The following is a 24,163-nucleotide window of genomic DNA, read 5'->3' on the forward strand; positions in this document are numbered from 1 at the left end:
TTACTTGATTCGGAAAGAAATTCACGAAGAAGGTTATCAAGTGAATTGTTAAACCAACCGATAGGCTGCCATTTACTCTATGATAGTTCATTCAGTTGATCGTAGCTAAACGATCGCGTGGCATTATCTATATGATAGGTCATTTACTACATGATCAAGCATTCGTCTATACGATAGACAGCTTCCTATCTCCCACTTGCTCAATCATCTACACGATTGTTGTCCTTCAATCTCTTCCTCTAACCAAGTCCATATAGAGCCCACAACTTCTGGATTCTCACACCGAGAATACGAAGGTAATCATTGTGGTGGTGTTCTCACTCAACTTGATTGATTTCGAGGCTCTGGAGGCCGTTTGTCGGGTTCGTGATCATTGTGTTCATTGTGTTCGTGCTGGTGATCATGTTGCACCGGTTGTTGCATTCGAGGGTTATGTTGCTATGGATGCCTGAAGTCTGTTCGAGGGAGTTTAAAGAATGGTTCTTCAAAGGTACGCATACTCTATCCCTTGACACTCTTAAAGCATGTTGTAATTTCTTGTTGTGCATGATCTATTAGTTTTTGTTCTTGTACTGTAATTGTTGTTGTTCGATTTCAAATGAAATTTGGAACGATCATTCCACTGCTAATGGAAATCCTCATGTCTGATTTCCTTCATATCAAGCCTCCCTAAAGGAAAAGGGAAAAAATGTGAAAGCAAATTTTGCATACCAGGATAATGATATATGACCCATCTCATATAAAAAATTTGGATGTGGTGGACTTCTTTGAATCTCCTGAAGAGAAGATTGGCGCAGCTGATAGAACATCAAGTGTTTCATTTGATTTTGAGAATATCTAGACTTAATATTGTTGTTTCTTTTATCTATCTTCATTTTTTTTTAGTAACTTTTGTATATTTTAGATGTTTTTCTTATTGTAATTATTTTTTTAAATGAAGAAACATGGATTATTTTCATATATTGGGTGACTAAAAAATGAGTTAAAAAGATCTATGTCTAGCAGACAGTGCAACTACACACACATACTTACAAATAAAAAAAATACTTTTCCAAATTGACAATGTTGAAAGCTAAAGTTAATACAATATCAAGTTCTGCAAACTTGATCGAAGGTTTTGGAAAAGCAAATATTATTTTGTCTAGAGGAACAAAATTTACGATTGACAATGCATTGTTCTCTAGTCAATCAAAGAGAAATCTTCTATGTTTTAAAGATATATGTTGCAATGGTTATCATATTGGGACTGATAGTAAGAATGATGTTGTCACACCCCGCCCCGAGCCCGCCTCCTGAGCCTGAGGCGAGGCATGAAGGACCACAGATATCACCCTTTTGGGATACCTACTGCCCATCTAAGCCTCTTTACTCTCATAAACTTTAAGCCATGATGTAAACAACAAATGTTCGATTAAGCTCATTTTATTACAAATAGTACAAAGTTTATACAACTTTCAGGCTTAACTACAAAGTTTACAATAACAACTCTAAAACCCGGAAGTGTGATTGTAGCTGTGGCAGACTTTGACCTTAGTAAAACCCTAGAACTTCTCACCTTTCAATACCTGGGAGGAAAAACATGAAAGAAAAGAATGAGCTTCAAGAAGCTCAATGAGTGGTATGCAACTTCTAGAGTCTACTTCAACTTATAATAATACAAGCATATCACAAATACAAGATTACAATTAAACCTCAGTCTTGAATGAGTCTGATCTCAACTGTATCTACACGCACGGTAGATAGTTAAACTGATACTAATCATAAATTCTTACTCTCTTGTGTTCCCTTTTGTTTCCTATGTGCACATAGATCCCTCTCTTATGGGCTCAAAAGCTAGGCCTGCCGGCCCTCTGACCATCCCATCTGAGGTTCCTCCCACAAGCTCAGGAACTAGACCTCTTAATCCCCTGACCATCCCGTGAGGTTCTGCTCCCGGGCTCAGGAACTAGGTTATTGACCCCCTGACCATCCCAATCACATAATCTCATTCTCATGCTATTTACTCATTCACAACATAATCATATACATATGCTCTATAAGATATGCTCAAGACTTAAAGAAAATTATCACTCACCTTGGTAGGGTAGGAACCTTCCTATCTAGAAGTTCCTTAGTTTCCTTGGGCTCCTTTTAAACCCTAAATTTCATATTCAAATTTAAGCTCAAATTACTCATAGTTTCAAGCCTCATTTCGAGATACTTTCTTCTACAATCATATTCTAAAATGTCTCAAGAAGCTTACCTTAAAATCGTAGCTTAGAAATTTTCGTGGTTTGGCCGAAATCCTCAAATCATCAAGACTGACCCAAGCTTACTAAGAGCTCGACCCTTCTGCCTTTTCTTCACTCTCCAGCCTGATTCCTTGAAGCTTCTTCTCCGGCAGCCCTACTTTGAAAACTACACTCTCAAAGCTTTTAGGTGGCTTTCAAATCACTTAAAAAGCACGAGTATTCAGGGAGAACTTCTCGTCCCAAGTTGATGCTACTTCCAGACTTCACTGTCCGACAGCATCTCCTCCTCTTGGAAATGCATGGTCTTCCTCCAAAACTGCTCTCAAACACTCTTCCTATTGTTCTTCAAGAGGATTTCGGTTTTATGAACTGAAGAGGCACTATGTAGTGTTATTTATAGGACAAAGGAACTGATCCTTCTCATCTTACAAAGCCTTCAACGCAAGACACCTCCTACTTTGGAGTGTTTGCACTATGCTTTGCCACCACCTTCTTCCTTGCCATTCACCTACTTCCATGCCACTCACTTGCTTGCATGGAGTTTGAGTTGTCTTTCTCATGCATAAATCTTCCTTGCATGAAACTCTATTCCTCCACTTCCTACTCACTCAAGCTCAACCTTCTCTCGATATAGCCACTTATCCGGGTGAACTCATCACCTTGCGTAACGCAAGCCTCAGCACCGCTTAATCACTTGGCCCATCGTCTAGTCCATCATGCAGCTCTTGCACTACGTCGCACAGCTCCATCGTTTAATTAATCTCTCGTTATCGCTTAACATCCAACCCTCTCGCTGTCGTTCATCATCTAGCCCTCTCGCTGTTGCTAATCATCTAGCATCTGTGCTCATCGTACAACGCTTACGCCCCATATAGCTCATCGTTTAGTGATCTCTCGCCGTTAACAATCTCGCAGACGCTCATCGTTTAGTGCATAGCTTATCGCATAGCTCCTGTGCTTATCGTGTAACTCTATCGTGTAGCACTAACGCCTATCGTCTAACGCATCATGCCCATCGTCTAGCACGTCCGGTCATCGTGTAGCATTTGCATCTATCGTCTAGCGCAACGGCCCATCGTCTAGCATTTTGCCTATCGTGTAACGCTTGCGTCTATAGCCCAACGCTCACACCAAATGCATTGTGTAGCATCTACGCTTATCGTCTAGCACCCCAGCTCATCATTTAGCGCTATCGTCTAGTGCTATCGTCTCTATCATTTACGTTGATCGTGTAGTGCTATCGCCTATCATATAGTGCTATCGTTTAGCACCGGACATAGCTACACGATCGTCTGCCCAACGCCTTACGCTCATTGTCTAGCCCTCTCGCTCTCGCTCATGCAGCCTCAATGCATGAGCAACCTTTGGGCAATGCCTCTTGCCAACGCTTCGGTCAACATGCGTCCAAACCTCACCAGCTCCACGCATTAATGTTTCCTAACACCAAATGCATGGTTTTCTTTTTGGATTCATACTTAGCCAAATTTCACTAATTAAGGCTCAACTCAAAGCTACTCAAGGAAAATCTATTCCAACACTTAGAAATTTTCTTTCTTTTTAACATAGGATTTAATTTACACTTAGTTAATTCCCTTAATTACCTGCTTAAGTAGGGAAATTGAAATCCGGATTTCATAAATGTGGAATATCTATATATCATATCCACTGTCTCAAATGAAGAAATCTATATTGGAAGAGTAGCCTACTTTATGTTATGGATTATATTATACTCATATTCGAGTAATTGAAACATATGCAACAATGAACCTGAAGTTCATGAATCAAAACATATTTACAATTTGGCATGACCGATTGGGTCATCCAGGATCTATAATGATGAGGAGAATTATTGCGAATTCAAATGGACACCCATTAAAGAACCAGAAGATTCTTCAGTCTAATAAATTATCATATGATGCTTGGTCTCAAGGAAAATTGATAATTAGACCATCACTAGCTAAAGTGTGGACTGAATCACTTACATTTTTAGAACGAATTCATAGGGATATATATGTACACATTAACTTACCAAGTGGACCATTTAGATATTTTATGGTATTAATAGATGCATCTAGTAGATGGTCACACGTGTGTTTATTATCAAGTCGAAATCTTGCACTTATAAGATTATTTGCTCAAATAATTAAGTTAAGAGCACAATTTCCTGATTATACAATTAAGACCATTCGTCTTGATTATGCTGGTCAATTTACATCTCAAGCTTTTGACAATTATTGTATGTCAATCAGAATAACTATTGAACATCCTGTAGCTCATGTTCATACACAAAATGGTTTAGCATAATCATTTATAAAACGTTTGCAATTAATTACAAGACCATTACTTATGAGAGCTAAGCTTCTTTCATCTGTATGGGGACTTGCTATTTTGCATGCAATGTCACTTGTACACATTAGACCAGTAGCTTATCATATGTACTCGCAATTACAATTAGCTTATGATCATGAGCCAAATATTTCCCATCTGAAAATTTTTTGGTGTATAGTATATGTTCTGATTGCTACACCACAATGCACTAAGATGGGTTCTCAAAGGAGGTTAGGAATATATATTGGATATGGTTCTCCATCAATTATCAAATATCTTGAAACCCTGATGGGTGATGTATTTACTGTACGATTGTTGGTTGTCATTTTAATGAGACAAATTTTCCAACAATAGGGGGAGAAATTAAGAAATTGGAAAAATAAATTACTTTGAATGCATCATTACTGGCTCATTTAAATCCCCATAAAGATCAATGTGAACTTGAAGTTCAGAAAATAATTCATTTTCAAAATATAGAAAATCAACTATTAAATGCATTTATAGATGCAAAGAAAGTAACTAGGTCACATATACCAATTGCAAATTTTTCACAAAAACTGATACTCCAACACACCAAATTGTCACTAATGAGTCTGGAACACGGTAGAAGCGTGGTAGACCAGTGGGTTTGAAAGATAAAAATTCTCGAAAATGAAAAATAGTTAATAGTGAAAAAGACTTGGTTGAGGATGTAAATATCCATGAAGAAATCTTTGACATGACTAGTGAGGAAGGTGAAATACCAAAAGATAATAATGAGATTTCAATAAACTATGTCATGACAGGAAAAGATGGAATTGAATATGTCTGTATGATTAAAGAAGAATATCAAAATAATCGCCTGAGTGGATATTTATTAAAAGAAGAATATCAAAATAATTCAATATGTCCATGTATTTTTATAAATAAATCATAATCAAGATTTTCTATTATAACTCTATATGTTGATGACTTGAATATAATTGGAACTCTGGAAGAGCTTTCAAAGGCAATAGAATATCTTAAGAAAGAATTTGAGATGAAAGATCTTGGAAAAACAAAATTTTGCCTTGGTTTGTGTTTATGACTTAAATATAATTGGAACTCCTGAAGAGCTTTCAAAGACAATATAATATCTTAAGAAAGAATTTGAAATGAAAGATTTCAAAAAAACAAAATTTTGCCTTGGTTTGTAAATTGAGCATTTACCAGATGGAATATTTATTCATCAATCAACTTATACAAGAAAAATTTTGAAAATATTTTATATGGACAAAGCACATCAATTAAATATTCCAATGTAAGTCTGTTCATTGGTTATAAAAAAAGATATATTTTGACCTCGAGAAGATAATGAAGAACTTCTTGGTCCTGAAGTACCATATCTTAATATAATTGGTGCACTTATGTATCTTGTTAATAATACAAGACCAGATGTTGCATTTTCAGTAAATTTATTAGCTATACATAGTTCTTCTCCTACAAAAATACAATGGAACAAAATTAAGCATATACTCCGTTATCTCCAAGGAACAATCGACATGGGTTTGTTTTATTCAAATAAACCAAATTTTGATCTAGTTGATTCCACACAAAGCTAGATCTCAAATAAGTTATCTATTCACATGTGGAGGAGCTGCTATATCATGACGATCGGTGAAATAGACCATAATGGTCACTTCTTAAAATCATATTGAAATTCTTGCAATTCACGAGGCTAGTCGAGAATGTGTATGGCTAAGGTCAATGATCAGCACATTTGTGAAACTTGTGGCTTGTCTTCAAATCAAAATCTTCCAAAAATATTATATAAAGACAGCACAACTTGTATAACCCAAATCAAAGGAGGATATATTAAAGGAGATAGAACAAAGCATATTTCATCGAAGCTTTTTTACACTCATGATCTTGAAGAAAATGGCGACATCACTATACAACAAATTTGTTCGAAGGATAACCCGACAAACTTATTTACAAAGGCATTACCAACCACAACTTTTGAAAAATTGGTGCACAACATTGGAATGCGGTGACTCAGAGATCTTAAGTGATGTTTTCATGACAGAGAGTAAATATATTGGATTCTTTTAGGAGTATGTATTATATGAAATATGTACTCTTTTTCCTTCACTAGAGTTTTTTTTCCATTGGGTTTTTCCTAAAAAGGTTTTAACGAGACATTTTTCATATGTATATATGGGCATCTAAGGGTATTATAAATATTAAAAAAATAGATGTCCAATGCTTAGTGTCCTAAAAGCCATGTGTCACCCTTCATGTGTTGTCCATATGTCTTGTAGCTATTCATTCTTGGTGTCCATATAAGTCCACATCCTACTTATCACTTTGCCAATAAATAGTGGCATTCGGTGAATTTTAAATGTATGCACATTTGCGAGAATAAAGGAAAATTTCATATATTTCCTATTTCTATAAAATCACATTTTCATATATTATTTCTATTTCCATTAAATCACAATTTTAGTTATTTTTAATTTAGTTTAGTTATATTTAATTATTTTATTCTTATTATATTATATTTATTTATTTTTTATTATATATATTATTTTCTCCATATCTGTTATGCTCCATTGTACTCCCCAATTTCACAACATTTGAGATATTAGTTTCTCTTAGGTTTATAAAATGAAAAAATACTTTGCATCCGTGCAACATCTATCTTGTGCGTCGCACCAAATTATCTAATTTTTTTTCTCTATTTAGAATATTTTAATTAGCTATCATGTATTGTGAGTATCACATTTTGTGTACCACATTTTGTGTACCAATTTTTTTCCTACTTCAATAAGAAGTTTGAATTTCACTCTCATTTTATTTTTATTCTCTTTGTACAACAAACATTGAGATATTGATTTGCTTCCGCAACATTTATTTTTTCGATCAATTTCATTTTCTCAAAGTAGCATTAGAGCAACTTTGATTTTTTCAACAGTGGCATCAGAATTACTTTGATTTTTTGAACAGTAGCATCAAAGCTACTTTGATTTTTCAACTGTGCTATTAGAGCCATAGATTTAAAGGCCCATGATTCTACTTGAGAGTGAAAGTTTCCATTTTTATATTTGAAAAATGTCTTCCAATTTAAGTGTTTCCTCTCATCACATTTCAATGGTGAAAACTACCAGTTTTGGGTTATTAAAATGCAATCCTATCTCAAGGCACTGGGCTTTTGGGAATCAGTTTCAATTGATGCTAATCTTCAACCATCGGGAGAAAATCCAACGTTAAACTAGATCATACGATATGAAGAGGAGAAATTGAAGAAGCCCAAAGCTTTATCCATGATTCATGCCGCTTTATTAGATCCTATATTTTCTAGGATTATTGATTGTAAAATGGTAAAAGAAGCTTGGGATAAATTGCATGATTTGAAGGAAGTGCAAGAGTGAAAGTTGTCAAACTGTTGACTCTTAAGAGAGAGTTTGAGATGCTAAAAATGAAGGATTCAGATTCCGTGAGGGACCAAATAACAAAAGTGATGATCATTATAACCAGATAAGATTAGCTGGTGAAAATTGTCCAGATCAAAGAGTCATGGAAAAAATAATGGTCAGTGTTCTTGATAAATTTGAGTAAAAGATCTCAACCATGGAGGAGTCTTTTGGTCTAACAACTCTCTCTATAGCTGAATTAATTAGCAAATTACAAGCCCATGAACAAAAGGGATACAATGTGTAATGAGGACCAAGTTGAGAGTGTATTCCATGCAAATTTTAAAGACAAGAAACTTGTTGGAGAAGATGATACTAAAAATCAGGTGAGTATGTTAAAAGAAGGAACGTCAAGAGATGATAATTTTCCTTTTTTTTTTTTAATTAAAGACTAACTATGCCGAAAAGAATTTTTGGTTAAAAAACAAGAAAGTCTATCATTGTAATTATTGCAACAAAGATGATCATATGGAGCAGTTTTGTTATAGTAAACAAAACTAAATCTAAAATTCTCAACAACAAGCAAATTGACAATGAATAAACATTTTTTTATATGGCATTTTTGTCAACCTTATGGCATATTTACACTGGATGCACTTCCATTATGACCATTAAGGAGTAGAGATTGTATGGGACAAAATGGTTAAAATGCATTTGTTTTATTTGGTGACTTACTGTGTCATCATGCTTTTAATGTCAAAGTAGAAGACAATAAAAGGTGGCATCAATGCTTTGGATATGAAGACAAGAAGCTTTGAAAATTTTACCTTCTTCTAATATGGTTGATAATATTTTCAAATTTACCTTTATTGATCAGATTTATAATAGTTTTCAAGGGAAGATGTACAGTCTATCTTATCCAAAAGAAAGACTTGATTTGATTGCTAGTGTCTTCAATTTGGTACAAGATGGTAGAACAAGGTACATTAAAGTCAAGATTTTATTTGTTCATAAAAGCAGAGAAAGAAAGATAAAGAAGACAAAATAATTGAACAAACACATCGGCATTCTCACAAAAAGTGCACATAGACAATTTATGTTTTCCACACCAAAAGTTGAATACTTGAAGTTATTTACTTTACTTTATTGTTTGATTTATTTTTCAGGTTTTTGTTTTCTAGGTTTTTAATTTATGTAAGTTTGTGTTTTTAATATTGCTTTTAATTTGTAAGTTAGAATTATTACTTAGGTTCATATTTGTCCTATAAAAGAGTGAGCTACCATGTATTGTGAGTATCACATTTTTTGTACCACATTTCGAGTATCATATTTTGCATATCACCAATTTTTTCCTACTTCAATAAGAAGTTTGAATTTTACTCTCATTTTCATTTTTCTTCTCTTTGTATAACAAACGTTGAGATATTGATTTGCTTCTGCAATATTTATTTTTTCCATCAATTTCATTTTCTCAAAATAACATCAGAGTAACTTTGAGTTTTTCAACAGTGGTGTCAGAGCTATTTTGATTTTTTCAATAGTAGCATCACTACTTTGAATTTTCAACACGATTAAAAAAAAAAATGAAAAACAGAAATAGGCTACAAGAAATGAGAACATTATCAAATGGATTGATAGAAGCCACATTGTATATGAAAAGTGTACGAACTACAAATACAAAGGGTTATTTAAGACTGGTCTCATTTATTAAACCGAATACACGGTAGGAGGAAATATATGAGAAATAGCTACAAATTTGTTCACACATAATTAATTCAAGTAAAGTGTTGTTCACTTTTAACTTACTTATTAGTAATCTCTAATACAAGGGTTGCAGGGGAGGTTAGATGGAGAGTGAAACATAATGATGAGATCAGATGTATGAAATCTAACATGAATGATCAGTCTATTGAAATGTAAATTTGATTTTGGGTTAAAAGTAATTGGGTCTAGCCTACAAAAGCCCAAGTTCTAGAAATTCAAACATTAGAATATTCTAGAGAAATTACATATAGGAAATATTAGAGCATTTTGTAGGATTCTCTAGAAAGTATGAGAAAAATAAGTAATTGTAGAGAATAGTCTAGATAAATATCTGTAAGCAGTAGATCACGAATGTGTTGACAAAATCATAGCCATAGATTTAGGGGAGCCAACTAGTATAAATAGGAGGTTAAGGAAATCTAAATAGAGAACTAGTGAGCGGAAGCGGATCGTTCAAAAGTCCATTGAGAAAGAACATAAACATTTACAGTCAAGAAGAATAAATAATGCATAATGAGTAAATTATAGCATGCTTCTTAAAGAAAAAATAAGGGATCGAGTATGCAATACCTTTGAAGAACCCTTTCTTCAAGTATCCCTCGATTGTTTGGCAATGCATCCAACGACACAAACTCAAACGCAACAATTAGAACTCGATCTCAACGAGCAACTGGATGAACCTTGATCTCAATCGAGTACAACTCAATCCTCGACCCTCGAACAAAACTGAACACCACCACGAGGCTACCTTGGTATTCTCGGTGTGAGAATCCAGGAGTTGTGGGCTCTATATGACTTTGGATATAGGAATAGAGGAAGTAAATGATCGAGTAGACGATCAAGTATGTGACAGAAGAAGGAGAAGTCCATCGTATAGACTTGGTACTCGATCGTGTAGTAAGAAGAAGCCTATCATATAGACTTGCGACTCGATCGTGTAACAACGAGTAACTATCGTATAGTAAACTTGATACTTGATCGTTTAGTCTCTAAGGATATCGTTTAGTAAAACTATTTTACTCATAGTAATTTTGTGAGAACGATTCGAATGAATGATTTGGAAAACTATTTTCCTTATTATCTTACAGTTATCATAAACCGCAAATAACCACCCACTTAAGTCGGTTATTAAGAAAAAGAATTATTAATTACCATATAATTAATAAATTATAAATAAATATAATAACCAACTTATCATATTATATTTATAACCTATAGTTTTAATATTGCATCATATGCAAAATATAAACCATAGTTCTTTTTCTCCTTTATGGCATTTCATATAAATCATATTTATATTAATTCCTCCAATCTAATAATGTATCAAATACATCATATCAATTATATCATATATAATTGATTCAATTTAATTATATCATATATAATTCAATTGCCTCTTGTTAATTTGAACACTTCAAACTAACCCAAAATCTAATTCTCAACTTGAACCCATTGAGCTACCAAGGGGACCTTATAGATTTGTAGCTTGAAGCTCCAACCGTACGTGAATAATTGACTAAACTCTTTAATCACGATATCCACCATCCGTTAACTCTCAAACACTCTACTAAAGACCGACAATTTCACTCTTCGAACTACAGATATATTTCTGTGTGAATTTAACCAATCAACAGTGTGATAACCCTTCACAAATCTCTCGTAAGTACAGCAAGGCCAATTTACCATTTTGCCCCTGTAGTTACATCTAACTCCTTAAGTACCACTGATTCCTCTAATGAACAATAAGTCATAGTCCCATTGTAACTGAGTCCTCTCTTCCCAAGAGAGGGTGTGGCAACTATGTTCAAGACACGAAATCAGCCCTTAAGGAGCAATTTATGTACTTACCCCTGCTTCAGGGAAGAAGTGAATTCCATCTTCTGTAGTTGAGTTCCCAGCTTCCCAATCAGACGAATCCCCAAAATGGTAGGCTTGTTGAGTTGGTAATCTGGCCACTCTCACCCATACAAATCAAAGGACCACCCTCATAGGCAGGAATTCCCAACTCACTCAGGATTCAGGTCATATCATCTATGGTCATCCTAGTGAAATGTAAGTCTCAATTATTAACGATGTTATATAAAGAGACAAATCATTTCGTGGTCCGATCTTATACAAACTCTTTGTATAGGATACCCCGCTTGCATGTCTCCACATGAATGATCAGGATCAGACCATTTGTAGCACTTTACAACACTTATAACATCTATAAAGCGGGTCGTATCCGTAGTGTCACCAGGATGAGGTATCCCTCCTTTATCCATATACTACAGACCATTTAAGTTATCACTTAAGGCATGATCCACTTGTATGTCTCCGCATACATGCTTAAGTTATATAAAATAACCTTGGATCTTAGTTTATTGGATTGAGTAAATGCTTATAAAATAACACTTATTTATTTAATAACAATATGTTTACAGAGTTTACAAACTACGAGACTACCATGAGATTTAGGATACCATTCCCAACAGGAGGTATGTCTTAACATTTGTATCAAGCCAAAAAATTAAAAGTGCTCAATAATTCAAGTAGCCTCTTTCTCAATTCTCTCTTCAAATTTCCTTCAACCTCCAAAATTTCTTTCCAACAAAGTGGTATCAAAGCCTAAAGACTATTTTCAAGAAGATGGCAAGCAATAGCATGGTTCCACTCCAAGTTCCTATGCTCAACAAAAGTAACTATGATATTTGGAGTATCAAGATGAAGACTCTCCTTGGCTAACAAGATGTGTGGGAGATCATAGAGAAAGGATACATCGAATCGGAGAATGATGGTGGTCATTCTCAAGCACAATGGGATAGTTTGAGGGACTCAAGAAAGAGAGACAAGAAGGCTCTCTATCTAATCCATCAAAGATTAGATGATGGTGATTTTAAGATTGGAAGCATAGATGGCGAAAGAAGCATGAGAGAAGCTTCAAACACCATACAAGGGAGCGGATCTAGTTAAAAAGGTACGTCTTCAAACTTTAAGAGCTGAGTTTGAAACATTTCATATGAAAGAAGGGGAACCCATCTCAGACTATGTTTCCAGAGTCTTAACTATCACCAATCAACTTAAAAGAAATTTTGAAAAGATTTATGATGTTAAAATCATGGAGAAAATACTAAGATCATTAAATCCAAAGTTTGAACATGTTGTCGTCATAATCAAAGAGACAAAAGACTTGGAGGTCATGACCATTGAGCAACTCATGGGTTCGTTACAAGCATATGAAGAAAAGAAAAAGAAAAAGGATGGAATCGTCGATCAATTGCTCAAGTTACAAGTTGATTCGACTAGTGGAGCAATTAGTTCGAATAATAGAAGTGAATAAGGACGAGAACATGGTGGGCATCGAGGAGGAGGAAGAGGTCATGGACAAGGACAAGGACATGGTTGGAGGCCCTATGAAGACAACAATAATAACTCCCAAAGAGGATTAGAAAACTCAACAAGAGGTCATGGACAAGGCTACTCAAGATCAAGGTACAATAAATCAAACATTAAATGCTATAATTTTTAAAAGTTTGGTTATTATGCATCTGAATGTAGAGGTTCTAAAAACAATACAGTTGAAGAGAAAGTAAACTACATTGAAGAAAGAAGTCAAGAATGTGGCACTTTATTAATGGCTTGAACGAATGATGAATGGAGCAAAAATAATGCATGGTACCTGGACACTATGGCAAGCAACCATATGTGTGGAGAAATAAGCATGTTCGTGGAACTTGATAAATCAGTGAGTGGCAATGTAGCCTTTGAAGATGAATCTAAGGTAGAAGTAAAAGGAAGAGGTAACATTCTCATCCAATTGAAGAATGATGATCGCCAATTTATTTTAAATATTTATTACGTGCCAAATATGAAGAGTAATATCTTAAGCCTAGGCCAACTCCTAGAGAAAGGATATGACATACGATTAAAATACTTTAACCTTTCTATAAGATATAATGCAAGTAATTTGATTGCTAATGTGGCAATGACCAAAAATATAATGTTTATACTCAACATTCAAAATGAACGTCATAAAATGTCTCAAGATCTATTACAAAGATGCATCTTGGCTTTAGCATCTTCGATATGGGCGTTTCAATTTTGGGGGATTCGAGTCACTCTCCAAGAAGAGCATGCTGAGAGGGTTGCCTTCCATAAGCCATTCTGATCAAATGTGCGAAGGATGTCTACTTGGTAAGCCGTTTAAGAAAAGCTTTCCAAAGGAGTCAAACTCGAGAGCTCAAAGGCCTTTAGAACTCATACATATAGATGTGTACAGACCGAAAGCTAAGCTCACTTGGTAAGACTAACTATTTCCTTCTTCTTATTCATGATTTTTCGAGAAAAACATGGGTATATTTCTTAAAGCATAAATCAGAGGTGTTCGAGCACATCAAGAAGTTTAAATCCCTTGTTGAGAAAGAAAGTGGTCTAGTGATCAAGGCCGTGAGATCTGGTCATGGTAGAGAATTCACATCAAATGAATTCCAAAAATATTGTGAATATCATGGAATTCGTCGACCCTTCACCGTGCCAAGCTCCCCTCAACAAAATGGAGTGGCAAAAACAAAGAACAGAATAATTTTGAACATGGCAAGAAGTATGCTTAAAAGCAAAAAACTGCTAAAGGAGATTTGGGCAGAAGTAGTAGCATGTACACTCTACCTATCTAACCGATCTCCAACAAGAAGTGTATCTGGAAAAATGCCACAATAAGCATGGAGTGGAAGGAAACCTGGGATTCCCATCTCAGAGTCTTTGGAAGCATTGCTCATGTGCATATAGCAGATGAAAAGAGAAGCAAGTTGGATGAAAAAAGTGAGAAATACATCTTCATCAGCTATGACCCAAATACCAAAGGCTATAAGTTCTACAATCCAGATACAGGAAAGACAATCCTGAGTCGAGGTGTAGTATTCGATGAAGAATGAATGAGATTGGGGAAGATATGATGAAGACTACAACTTATTGTCCTACTTCGGAGAAAATGACATGGAGCAAATAAGTATAACGGAAACAAGATAGGAGCCTTCTATGCCACCAGCTTCACCAACTTCAAGTTCTCAAGAGGATGGAAGCTCAAGCTCAATTGTTCAACGCTTCAGAAGCTTACAAGAAATTTATGAGGTAACTGAAAATCAAGATAGTCTTTCTTTGTTTTGTCTTTTTGTGGATTGTAAGCCTATGAACTTTCAAGAAGCTATGGAGAATCCAAATACGAAAAACACTATGGAAGAAGAGATCAATGCAATCAAGAAGAACAACACATGGGAGCTAGTTTCACTTCCAAAAGGTCACAAGGCAATTGGTGTAAAATGGGTTTATAAAGTCAAGAAGAATGTAAGAGGAAAAGTTGAAAGATACAAGGCAAGACTAGTGGCTAAAGATTATAGTCAAAGAGTCGGTATCGACTATGATGAGGTATTTGCTCCTGTTACTCGACTCGAACCTATTAGAATAATAATTTCATTAACAGCTCAGAACAATTGAAAAATCCATCAAATGGATGTGAAATATGCCTTCCTCAATGAGGTATTGGAGGAAGAAGTCTACATTGAGCAACCTCAAGGCTATAAAGTTGAGGGAAAAGGAAAGAAAGTTTTGAAGCTGAAAAAGGTAGTTTATGGACTAAAGCAAGCTTTAAGAGCATGGAATACTCAAATAGACTAGTATCTACATCAAAGAAATTTCATCAACTGTCCATATGAGCACACACTTTACATCAAAGTCCAAAATAATGATGTATTGATTGTGTGCTTGTATGTAGATGACTTGATCTTTATAGGTAGCAATCCAAACATGTTCAATAAGTTCAAAGAAGAGATGACGAATGAGTTTGAGATGAACAACGTCAGGCCCGTGTCTTACTACCTTGGCATTGAAGTAAAGCAAGAAGATAAAGGCGTCTTTATCACATAGGAAGGCTATGCTAAGGAAGTGATCAAGAAGTTCAAGATGGATGATTTTAATCCAGTTGATACACCCATGGAATGTGGAATCCAATTGTCACGTTGTGAGGAAGGAGAAAGAGTTGATCCACACTCTTTAAAAGCTTGGTTGGAAGTTTGCGATATTTAACATGCATAAGACCTGACATTCTCTATGTAGTTGGAGTTATCAGTCGGTTCATGGAGAAACCATCAACCACACACTTGAAGGTAGCATAGAGAATTCTTCAATATATCAAAGGTACGATAAACTATGGCCTATTCTACTCCTGAATTCTGTGATTGCTAAGTTGAAATGGGGTGGAGATGTGGATGACCGCAAGAGTACGACTGGTTTTGTGTTCTACATGGGAGACATTGCCTTCACGTGGATGTCAAAGAAGCAATCGATTGTTACTCTCTCAACATGTGAAGTAAAATATGTTGTACCTACCTCATGTGTTCATCATGCAATTTGGCTGAGAAATCTATTACATAAATTGAGACTACCACAAGAGGAGCCAACAAAAATTTTCGTAGACAATAAATCAACAATTGCCTTGCCCAATAATCCAGTCTTCTACAATCAGAGTAAGCACATTGATACAAGTTATCATTATATTAGATAATGTATCAAAAGAAAGAATGTGCAATTAGAATATGTGAAGACTAATGATCAGGTAGCTGACATCTTCACTATGTCTCTTAAAAAAGAAGACTTCACAAGATCAAAAGATTTGCTAGGAGTAACAAAATCGAGATTAAGAGGGAGTGTTGAAATGTAAACTTGATTTTGGGTTAAAAGTAATTGGGTATAGCCCAAACAAAAGCCCAAGTTCTAGAAATATCAAACATTAGAATATTCTAGATAAATTACATGTAGGAAATATTAGAGCATTTTGTAGGATTCCCTAGAAAATATGAGAAAAATAAGTAATTGTAGAGAATAGTCTAGATAAATATTTGTAACCATTACATCATGAATGTATTGGCAAAATCATAGCCATAGATTTAGGGGAGCCAACTAGTATAAATAGGAGGTATGTCTTAACATTTGTATCAAGCCAAAAAATTAGAAGTGTTCAATAACTCAAGTAGCCTCTTTCTCAATACTCTCTTCAAATTTCTTCCAACCTCCAAATTTTCTTTCCAACACAGTCATCGGAGCAACCAAATACCGACGGATTTAATGTTTGCGGATAATCCCTTATTCCCCCCCATGGGGTCACTCGATGTCTCCGCGGTGGAGGATTATCACTGCAACTTAATCATAAATTTTTAAAGTTTTGTTTGGATTGACTATAGAAAAAAAAAATTTAAGAAAGATTATTTTATTTAATTTTCATATAAAAAGGGTTTAAAATATACATAGATAGTGTTTATTTTAAGTAGTTGTTGAATATCTCAATTTTTTTTCAAAATGACATATTTAAAATTAAATACTAAAAAAACTAAACCAAACACATTCTTATGTTAAATATTTAAACAAGTGCTACATCCAATTGTGTTTGCATGTTTTTATTTTGACCAAAGATAATGTTACAACCTTTCTACGATATAAATAAACTTATAGTTTTGAGTTGTTTTCAAATATAGGAAAATAAATCAAAATATTTATAAATAATAGTAAAATATCACAATCTATCTATGATAAATAGCGATACACAGTGATAAATTACTATCTATATCTATCATGACACAAATAGACACAGATAATAATCTATCACTATCTATCACAGATAGCCTGTAACATTTTACTATTAATTGTTAATATTTTTAACCATTTTATCATTTTAAATAATTTCTCCACAGTTTTTTAGTTTTAAAATATTTTTATAAAAAGTCACATTATGGGACATTATTTGATTAAAAAAAAAGAATTTGATTTTTTTAGCAATAAATAGAATGTTCATGGGCCTTAGAAATCGGCCATCATATTTTTTTTAATTAATTAATTTTTTTTTTAAAAAAAATCCAATAGAACTAGAACAGACTAATTAGTATGATATTATTGTTCTAAAAAAATTAGACAAAACATGTACTTTTCAAAATATTTTAACATGATTTTGTAGTTTTTGAATTCTTATATTTATCTATTTCATTTTATTTTTTTAAGTAGTTCATATAAATGTCTAAACATTCAATTGTATATTTAATATGACATTTTTTTAATATAATATCTAATAGGTCACTAATAATGTTAAAAAAATTTAAAGATTAAGGAATCTATTAGATATAAAATTGAAAATTAGGTTTAATGAGTCCTACTAAACTTTCAAGTTTGTATTTGATATATCTATAAAGATTAAATAATTCAAATATTTAAATATTTTTTGAAGTTTAGAGATGAATATGACAGAAAATTTCAAGTTAAGAGATTTATAGATAATTTTCTTAATTTTGGTACCAAGCAGAATTAGTCGAACAAATTATTGTAAGAAATATTCCAATACAACGTTAAAAGAAATGTTATGAGACCTAGGTAATATGAAAGAAATGAACTCTTAGTGGTAGATTAGTTTTAATAACAACTTCAATTAAATTCTAAAAACAAAAACAAGTTTTTTAAGGCTATATTTGATAAATATTTCAATCTCTTGTTTTTGACAATTGTGCATATTTTTTTGGTACAATTTCTTAATTGTGGTTTTCATATTTCTTATATAAACATAATTTGAATTTTTAACCAATTTCCAAATTTTCGAAATGTGGCTTTGATTTGGAAAATACTATTAAAATCTGTTGTTGAAGGTATTTTCCATACTATCAAAGTCACCATTTTTGTCCTCACCATCAATTTGAAGGTATTTTCCATCAACCTTTGTTGTTGCATTCTTAAAGATACTGAGGATCAAATGATGTTCATCAAATCTATTTCTTACAGCAATCGGCAGATGTGCACATCGTAAGTCCAAGTAGAAGTTGCATTCCTCACATCCCACACATTTGTGCTTCAGCTCCTCTCCACAAGCATTACACTTGTGTTCTACTTTTCTGTTACAATCAGACAGGGGATGACGGTGACTTGAATGTTCAAATGGGATTTTGAATGTAGCAGCACATCGAATGTCAATTGCATACTGACATTTGTCACAACGGTAGGCAAAACCATGACAATATTGAAGGCAAATACCACATGAGAATACAAAATCTGGAGTATACACCAAACTCAACTCGTGGCAATCGAGGAAGGAATTTTTTAATCGAGTTGGTAATGTTGCGCAATCTCGGTGCAGATAGAAGCCGCAGCGTTGACAAGCATAGAATTGAGATTGATCAGTCGATATCCATCGCATACACCCATCACAAACTCTATACTCACCAGGGGAATTAGATTGAGGCTCATAAAGAGTCAACGTATGCTGCTTATGGCTAAAATGTTGGATTGTCTTATTGTCAGACGAGGATGTTTGAGTGGAGGCATGATGATGAAGAAGATGAAGATGTTTGGACATTTGGTGAATTGCACATTGTTTATGGGCAAATTGATGGCAGATTGTACAAAACCAAGGGAAGCCATCTGTGGTAGATTTGCCACAAATATGACACTTGTAATGACGAAGCTTCCTGTAGAGAATCTGGTAGTCGTGTGTGTGATTAAATGTAGAAACACAGCGTGGATGAAGAATTTTTCTACTCGAGGTGGATGGGTAGGAGTAGGAAAATATTGTGTATTCACCTTTACAATTATCGCAAACTGCATTCGAATCCGGAGGCAGGGCAAAGAGAAACAATGGATAAGAACCATCGTTGAATTCAGGATGCTGGATATGGCGAGGCAGCTCAGCACATTGTGGATGAAAGGTATACAAATGGCAAAATGGACGAGTTTGAGGGCAATAATAGTAATCAGAAGATGATTTGATAGGGGCTTCGCAGACAATACAAACAGGAATTGTTGTAGTTTTCCTTTCTAGATCTGTGTCTGTATGAAGATGGAGGGTTAATGAATGGGGATGACTAAAATGTCGAAATAACTTACCACCATCTACTGTTGTGGTCTTTAGTAAACTGTTGGGTTTTAGGTGGAGGGCGATGGCGCATTGTAAGTCCAGTCTTACGCCGCTATCACTTCGGTAGGTCTGATTATGGTTGTCGATGTAAGTGATGGATGCCATATGGGTTTTGGCCACAGCAGTGGCAAGGCAAGTTTTCGAAGGTGTCGAGGCTAAAGAGAAGACAGTGGTTTCGGAAGGGGTTGGGGATCCTAGGGGGAAGTTCGATGCATGACTCATGGACATTGAATGTGCATTCATCCATCGAGCACCCCAACCCTGGCGGACGGAATGATTCATTGCATATGCTGCACAAAATTGCTGCCTCTTTTCCATGTCCAACATTTTCTGGTTTCCCCTCTCGGTACAATTTTAGCGGATGTGGGTGTGGATCTTTCACAATATTTAACTTCTTCCCACCACCCTCCTCCATCAATCTCACCTATTAGTATTCATTACCAAACCTCAACACAGTATACACCTTTTGTTAACGCTTTTTTCTTTTCAAATGCTCTTAAAATCTACGCAAGAAAATTTTCAGAACTATACATCAAGGGATGTATCCGCTCAATTTTCAAAAAATCAAAACAAACAATCAAATAGCTTAATCATTTGATTTTTTATTTTTGCTTTTTAAAACCAAGCTTATATCATTCACATTTCTTACTATATTTTGCATATTTCTTAATTACAATGGTTCAATTCTTAGCCAAATTCATTTTTCAAATTTTGGTTTGATTTTTTAAACCATAAGTGAAAAGTAGATTAAAAAAAAAAAGAAGAAATTTGGAGATAAAAATAGTGTCTATAGGCTTATTTTTCAAAACCAAAAATAAAAAACAAAATGATTACCAAACGGAACCTTAATTACAAAAGCAAGTTTTAGTAGTTTTAATTTTAATTTTTCCCTTATATATACACATGTACCTTTTGGAAACATAGATTTGGAGACTAAGCACTCCTATTCTTAAAAAATATGGAGACTTGAAAGGTTCATTGTGAAAACTCAAGAATCAAAGAGTGATCACTAAAATAGGTCATTTTCCTTTTGTTCTTTTCTTTTTTTTAAAAAAGAAAACCTTACATAAAGAAAAAAATAAAAATTCGCCTTGCATACTGAAATAAGAAACACACGCATACAATGATTGAAGTCTAATAATACAAAATTACATATTTTGAAATCTTTGATCCATGTTCATGTTAGATGATATAAATATTGTTTGTCTTTATCCATTTACTTAAACTTTTGGATCAATTAATAATTTATTTATATCGTTTTTTAACAAAGTCTAGTTGGAATTCAACCCTCCACAAGCACAATACTAGGAAAATTTCTTCCCTTAGTTTCTCAATTATAATAAATGTCCAATATATACCATCTATAATTTGATAAACATATATATTACAATCCAAACTAAATAAGGAAATAATATACAAAATAAATAAAAGAAAAATATATTCAAAATAGACATGGACATATTTCTTAATACACAACTTATTATTCTTGAAGACCAACGGTCGTGTATATATTAAAATCTATTCCCTCCTTATTTGATTTTGTTCCTTTATATGAATATTAAAAAGAAAGAAAGAAAAAAGGAAAAAAAAAAACTAAATATAAATTTTTCATAAAACTTGATATGATTCCCTAAAAGACAAATAGAGAAGATGCATTATAAAACCAATAATTTTTTTTAATAATAATGAAAAGTATACCTTTTCTATACCTTAGATCTTGGATCTAGTTTTCATTTGGTCCTTAAATTGTAAAATGTTGTATATTTAATTCTAAAGTTTTGAACTTGATTTAACGTCACTTTTTAAAAACGAAAAAAAAAAGTAATGATAAACAAGAAAATTAAAACGGAAAGAAGAACGTGAAAGGAGTGAGTTCTTACATAGGTTAGGTTGTTCGTTTTTATTTCTTCTTTACGAAAATTGGGATCATGGGATGGATAGTTTTAAAGAAGGAAAAAAATGGAAAATGAGATGGAAAAACTTGAAAAAGATTGGTATTCTTTAATGGAATGTAGCAATTATTTAAAGATCACAAGAGCTTCTGTCTTTATAAGAAAAGAGAAAAGGAATGGAGTATTATTGTGAGCAAAGCAAAGCAAAATCAAAAGATAAAAAGGAAGAGAATATATAGAGACTTTATATTCATGTATAGGAGCAAAACTATGTAGTGTCATAGTCATATATATTTATATATTTTGAAGATTGTTTAAATCTTTATCCCTTGGTTTTTTGTACTAAAAATAATTAAATGTAGCACTTTTGTGGGTTTTTTTTTTAAAAAAAATATCAAATTAGATTATTATTCAATATATTTAAATATTGCTCGTTTGAAAACTTACTATAAAAATAAATGAGTTCCAAAATTTAGTAGAAAAATGTGTAGTTTTAAAAGAAATTGACCTTTTACAAAATTCAATTTTCAATCTTTTTTAATCGATATCGACTATTTCTATTTATTTATTATTATTTTTTAAAAAAACAAATCGATGTCGTCTATTTAAGAGAAGTCGTCTGCAAAATATTTACACATTTGATGCTTTGTTGTAATTGTAGTACCAAGAGGATGGTGCTATCAATCCCGAATGCATGGTTTGAATACCACTCAATAATGTAAGATTGTTTTTAAATATAAATAAATAAACAGAATACAACCTATTTTTTTCCTTTTCTATTTGTTAATTTTTTTTTCTCACTTTTCTTTATAAAATGGAAATTTAAAAATTACTTTTCTTTAGTGTTATAATTTAGATAATAACCATTATTTTGGCACAAAAATAAATCAAAATTACTGAACTGAATAGTTTAGTTTGAAAAACCATGAATGCGAATATCGCAATTTTATTATTCAAGGTAAAAAAAATTATAAGAAAAAAATGCACTTTGGGTACTAAATTAAGTTATATATATGTTAGATTTTTTGGGTACCATAGTATTTTGAATATTTAAATTATAATATAACTATTCTACTAATATATAAATATTGAAAAATAAATTAACACATTAATTGACCAACATTGATATAAATCAACGATATTTAAATTTAAATATAACTTAACTAGACAAAGAAATTTAAGGTTTGAATCTCCCACCTTTTATAGAGATTGTTATTTTTTCAATTTTATAATAGCGGAAATAATATTTAAATTTAAATATTTTTATTTTAAATATAGCTATTACACTATTTAATAAAAATAATAAAATGATTTATTTAAATTTCAATCTTATGAAAAAATTGTAAAGGAAAAAATTGTAAAAAAACATTTCCTAGTGTGTTTAATTTAAAATAAAAGAAAATAAATCTTGGTTGGAATCGACCCAACTACTTAAAGAATAATAAAGCAAAACTTTTTTTTTTTTTACTACAATTGAAAAAAGATATGAAGGCAATGCTATGCCAGAGGAAGATGTTAAATAAGATGATGCAACACTTATTAACACACCAAAGTAAAAAGAGAATAAATAAGTGTTCGGCCTGCTTCTGTGAATTAATGAAACTTTAGCCCAAATGGTGAAACTATATGTGAGGCCTTTTGCTAATCCAAACCGAGAGTCCAGTTCTTTTGCCTCAAAAACTTTTGGTTGGTAGAAAACTTGGCTATTATGTGCCCACGGTTTTTCAGCTAATACCTTACACGTGGTCTGTCCCACTGCTATTTGTCTGATGAAAAAATTGAAAGAATTACTTTCTTTCTAATGGGTGATTAATGTAAATTAATTTTTCTTTCTCTCTCTTGCTCTCTAATTCTCTCGTTCTCCGCCTTCTGTATTCTTTTACTTTCTTCTAACCCTAATGCCTTCTTGTTTGATCTGTGTGACTGCTTCGAGTATACGATGGAAGAGTCATGCAATCGTGTAGACGATGGTAGAAGGAAAAAGGTAAACAATCAGACATTCTTGTAGATGATATGAAGAAAAGGGAAGGAATGCTCAACGATATACATGGTTCGGTTATTAAAGTCTACGTCCACGGGAAGGAGAGAATTTTATTGAAGCTAAGTCACAAACTCTTTTTCTTTTATAGATCTTTCAAGTTCTTCTTGAAACTATGTATGTTGTTGTATCTAAAAATTTGTAGATGATGAGTATTTATACTAATTTTTTATACAAGTAGTTACAATAAGTAACTATAAAAGTTAAAGAAATGTGAAATAGTTCTTGAATGTTGAATGTATGAGCTTATAATCTTCAAATCTCCACCTTAAGCTCAACATACAACCTCTTCTCCTTCTGGATTTAACATGTCTTCACCCTTTTTCAAGAAGCAGAAACCCGATCTGACCAAGACAGTTAGTAAGCTTGAGTTTACTCACAGGTTTGGTAAGCATGTCGGCTGCATTCTCGGTGGTATGAACTTTTAGCACCTCAACTTCTCTTTTCTCTATTCTGTCTCTAACAAAGTGATACTTGATATCTATATGTTTGGTCCTTGAATGATACTGAGGGTTTTTGGAAAGGTGAATAGCACTTTGGTTATCACAGTAGATTTTAACTACTGTTTGATTAATATCAAAGTCCTTCATCAATCCTTTTAACACAGTGCTTCCTTTATT

General features: G+C 33.2%; 1 protein-coding gene and 1 pseudogene across 1 annotated transcript; one reads left to right on the forward strand and one right to left on the reverse strand.

Moving 5' to 3' along the window:
• The first annotated feature begins 8,229 nt into the window (after positions 1–8,229).
• Positions 8,230–13,977, forward strand: LOC120090839 (annotated as a pseudogene).
• Positions 13,978–18,332: 4,355 nt separating this feature from the next.
• On the reverse strand, positions 18,333–20,075 carry LOC120090840. The gene has a single exon (XM_039048543.1). It carries the CDS (start codon positions 19,938–19,940, stop codon positions 18,333–18,335), a length of 1,608 nt encoding a protein of 535 aa, XP_038904471.1. The 5' UTR covers positions 19,941–20,075.
• Positions 20,076–24,163: the final 4,088 nt, after the last annotated feature.

Source organism: Benincasa hispida, chromosome 11, assembly GCF_009727055.1.
Source record: "Benincasa hispida cultivar B227 chromosome 11, ASM972705v1, whole genome shotgun sequence".
Taxonomy (NCBI): domain Eukaryota; kingdom Viridiplantae; phylum Streptophyta; class Magnoliopsida; order Cucurbitales; family Cucurbitaceae; genus Benincasa; species Benincasa hispida.

What these genes read in the sequence shown, in the direction of transcription:
- LOC120090840 (XM_039048543.1), bottom strand. Translation starts at nt 19,940, where the DNA reads ATGTTGGACATGGAAAAGAGGCAGCAATTTTGTGCAGCATATGCAATG.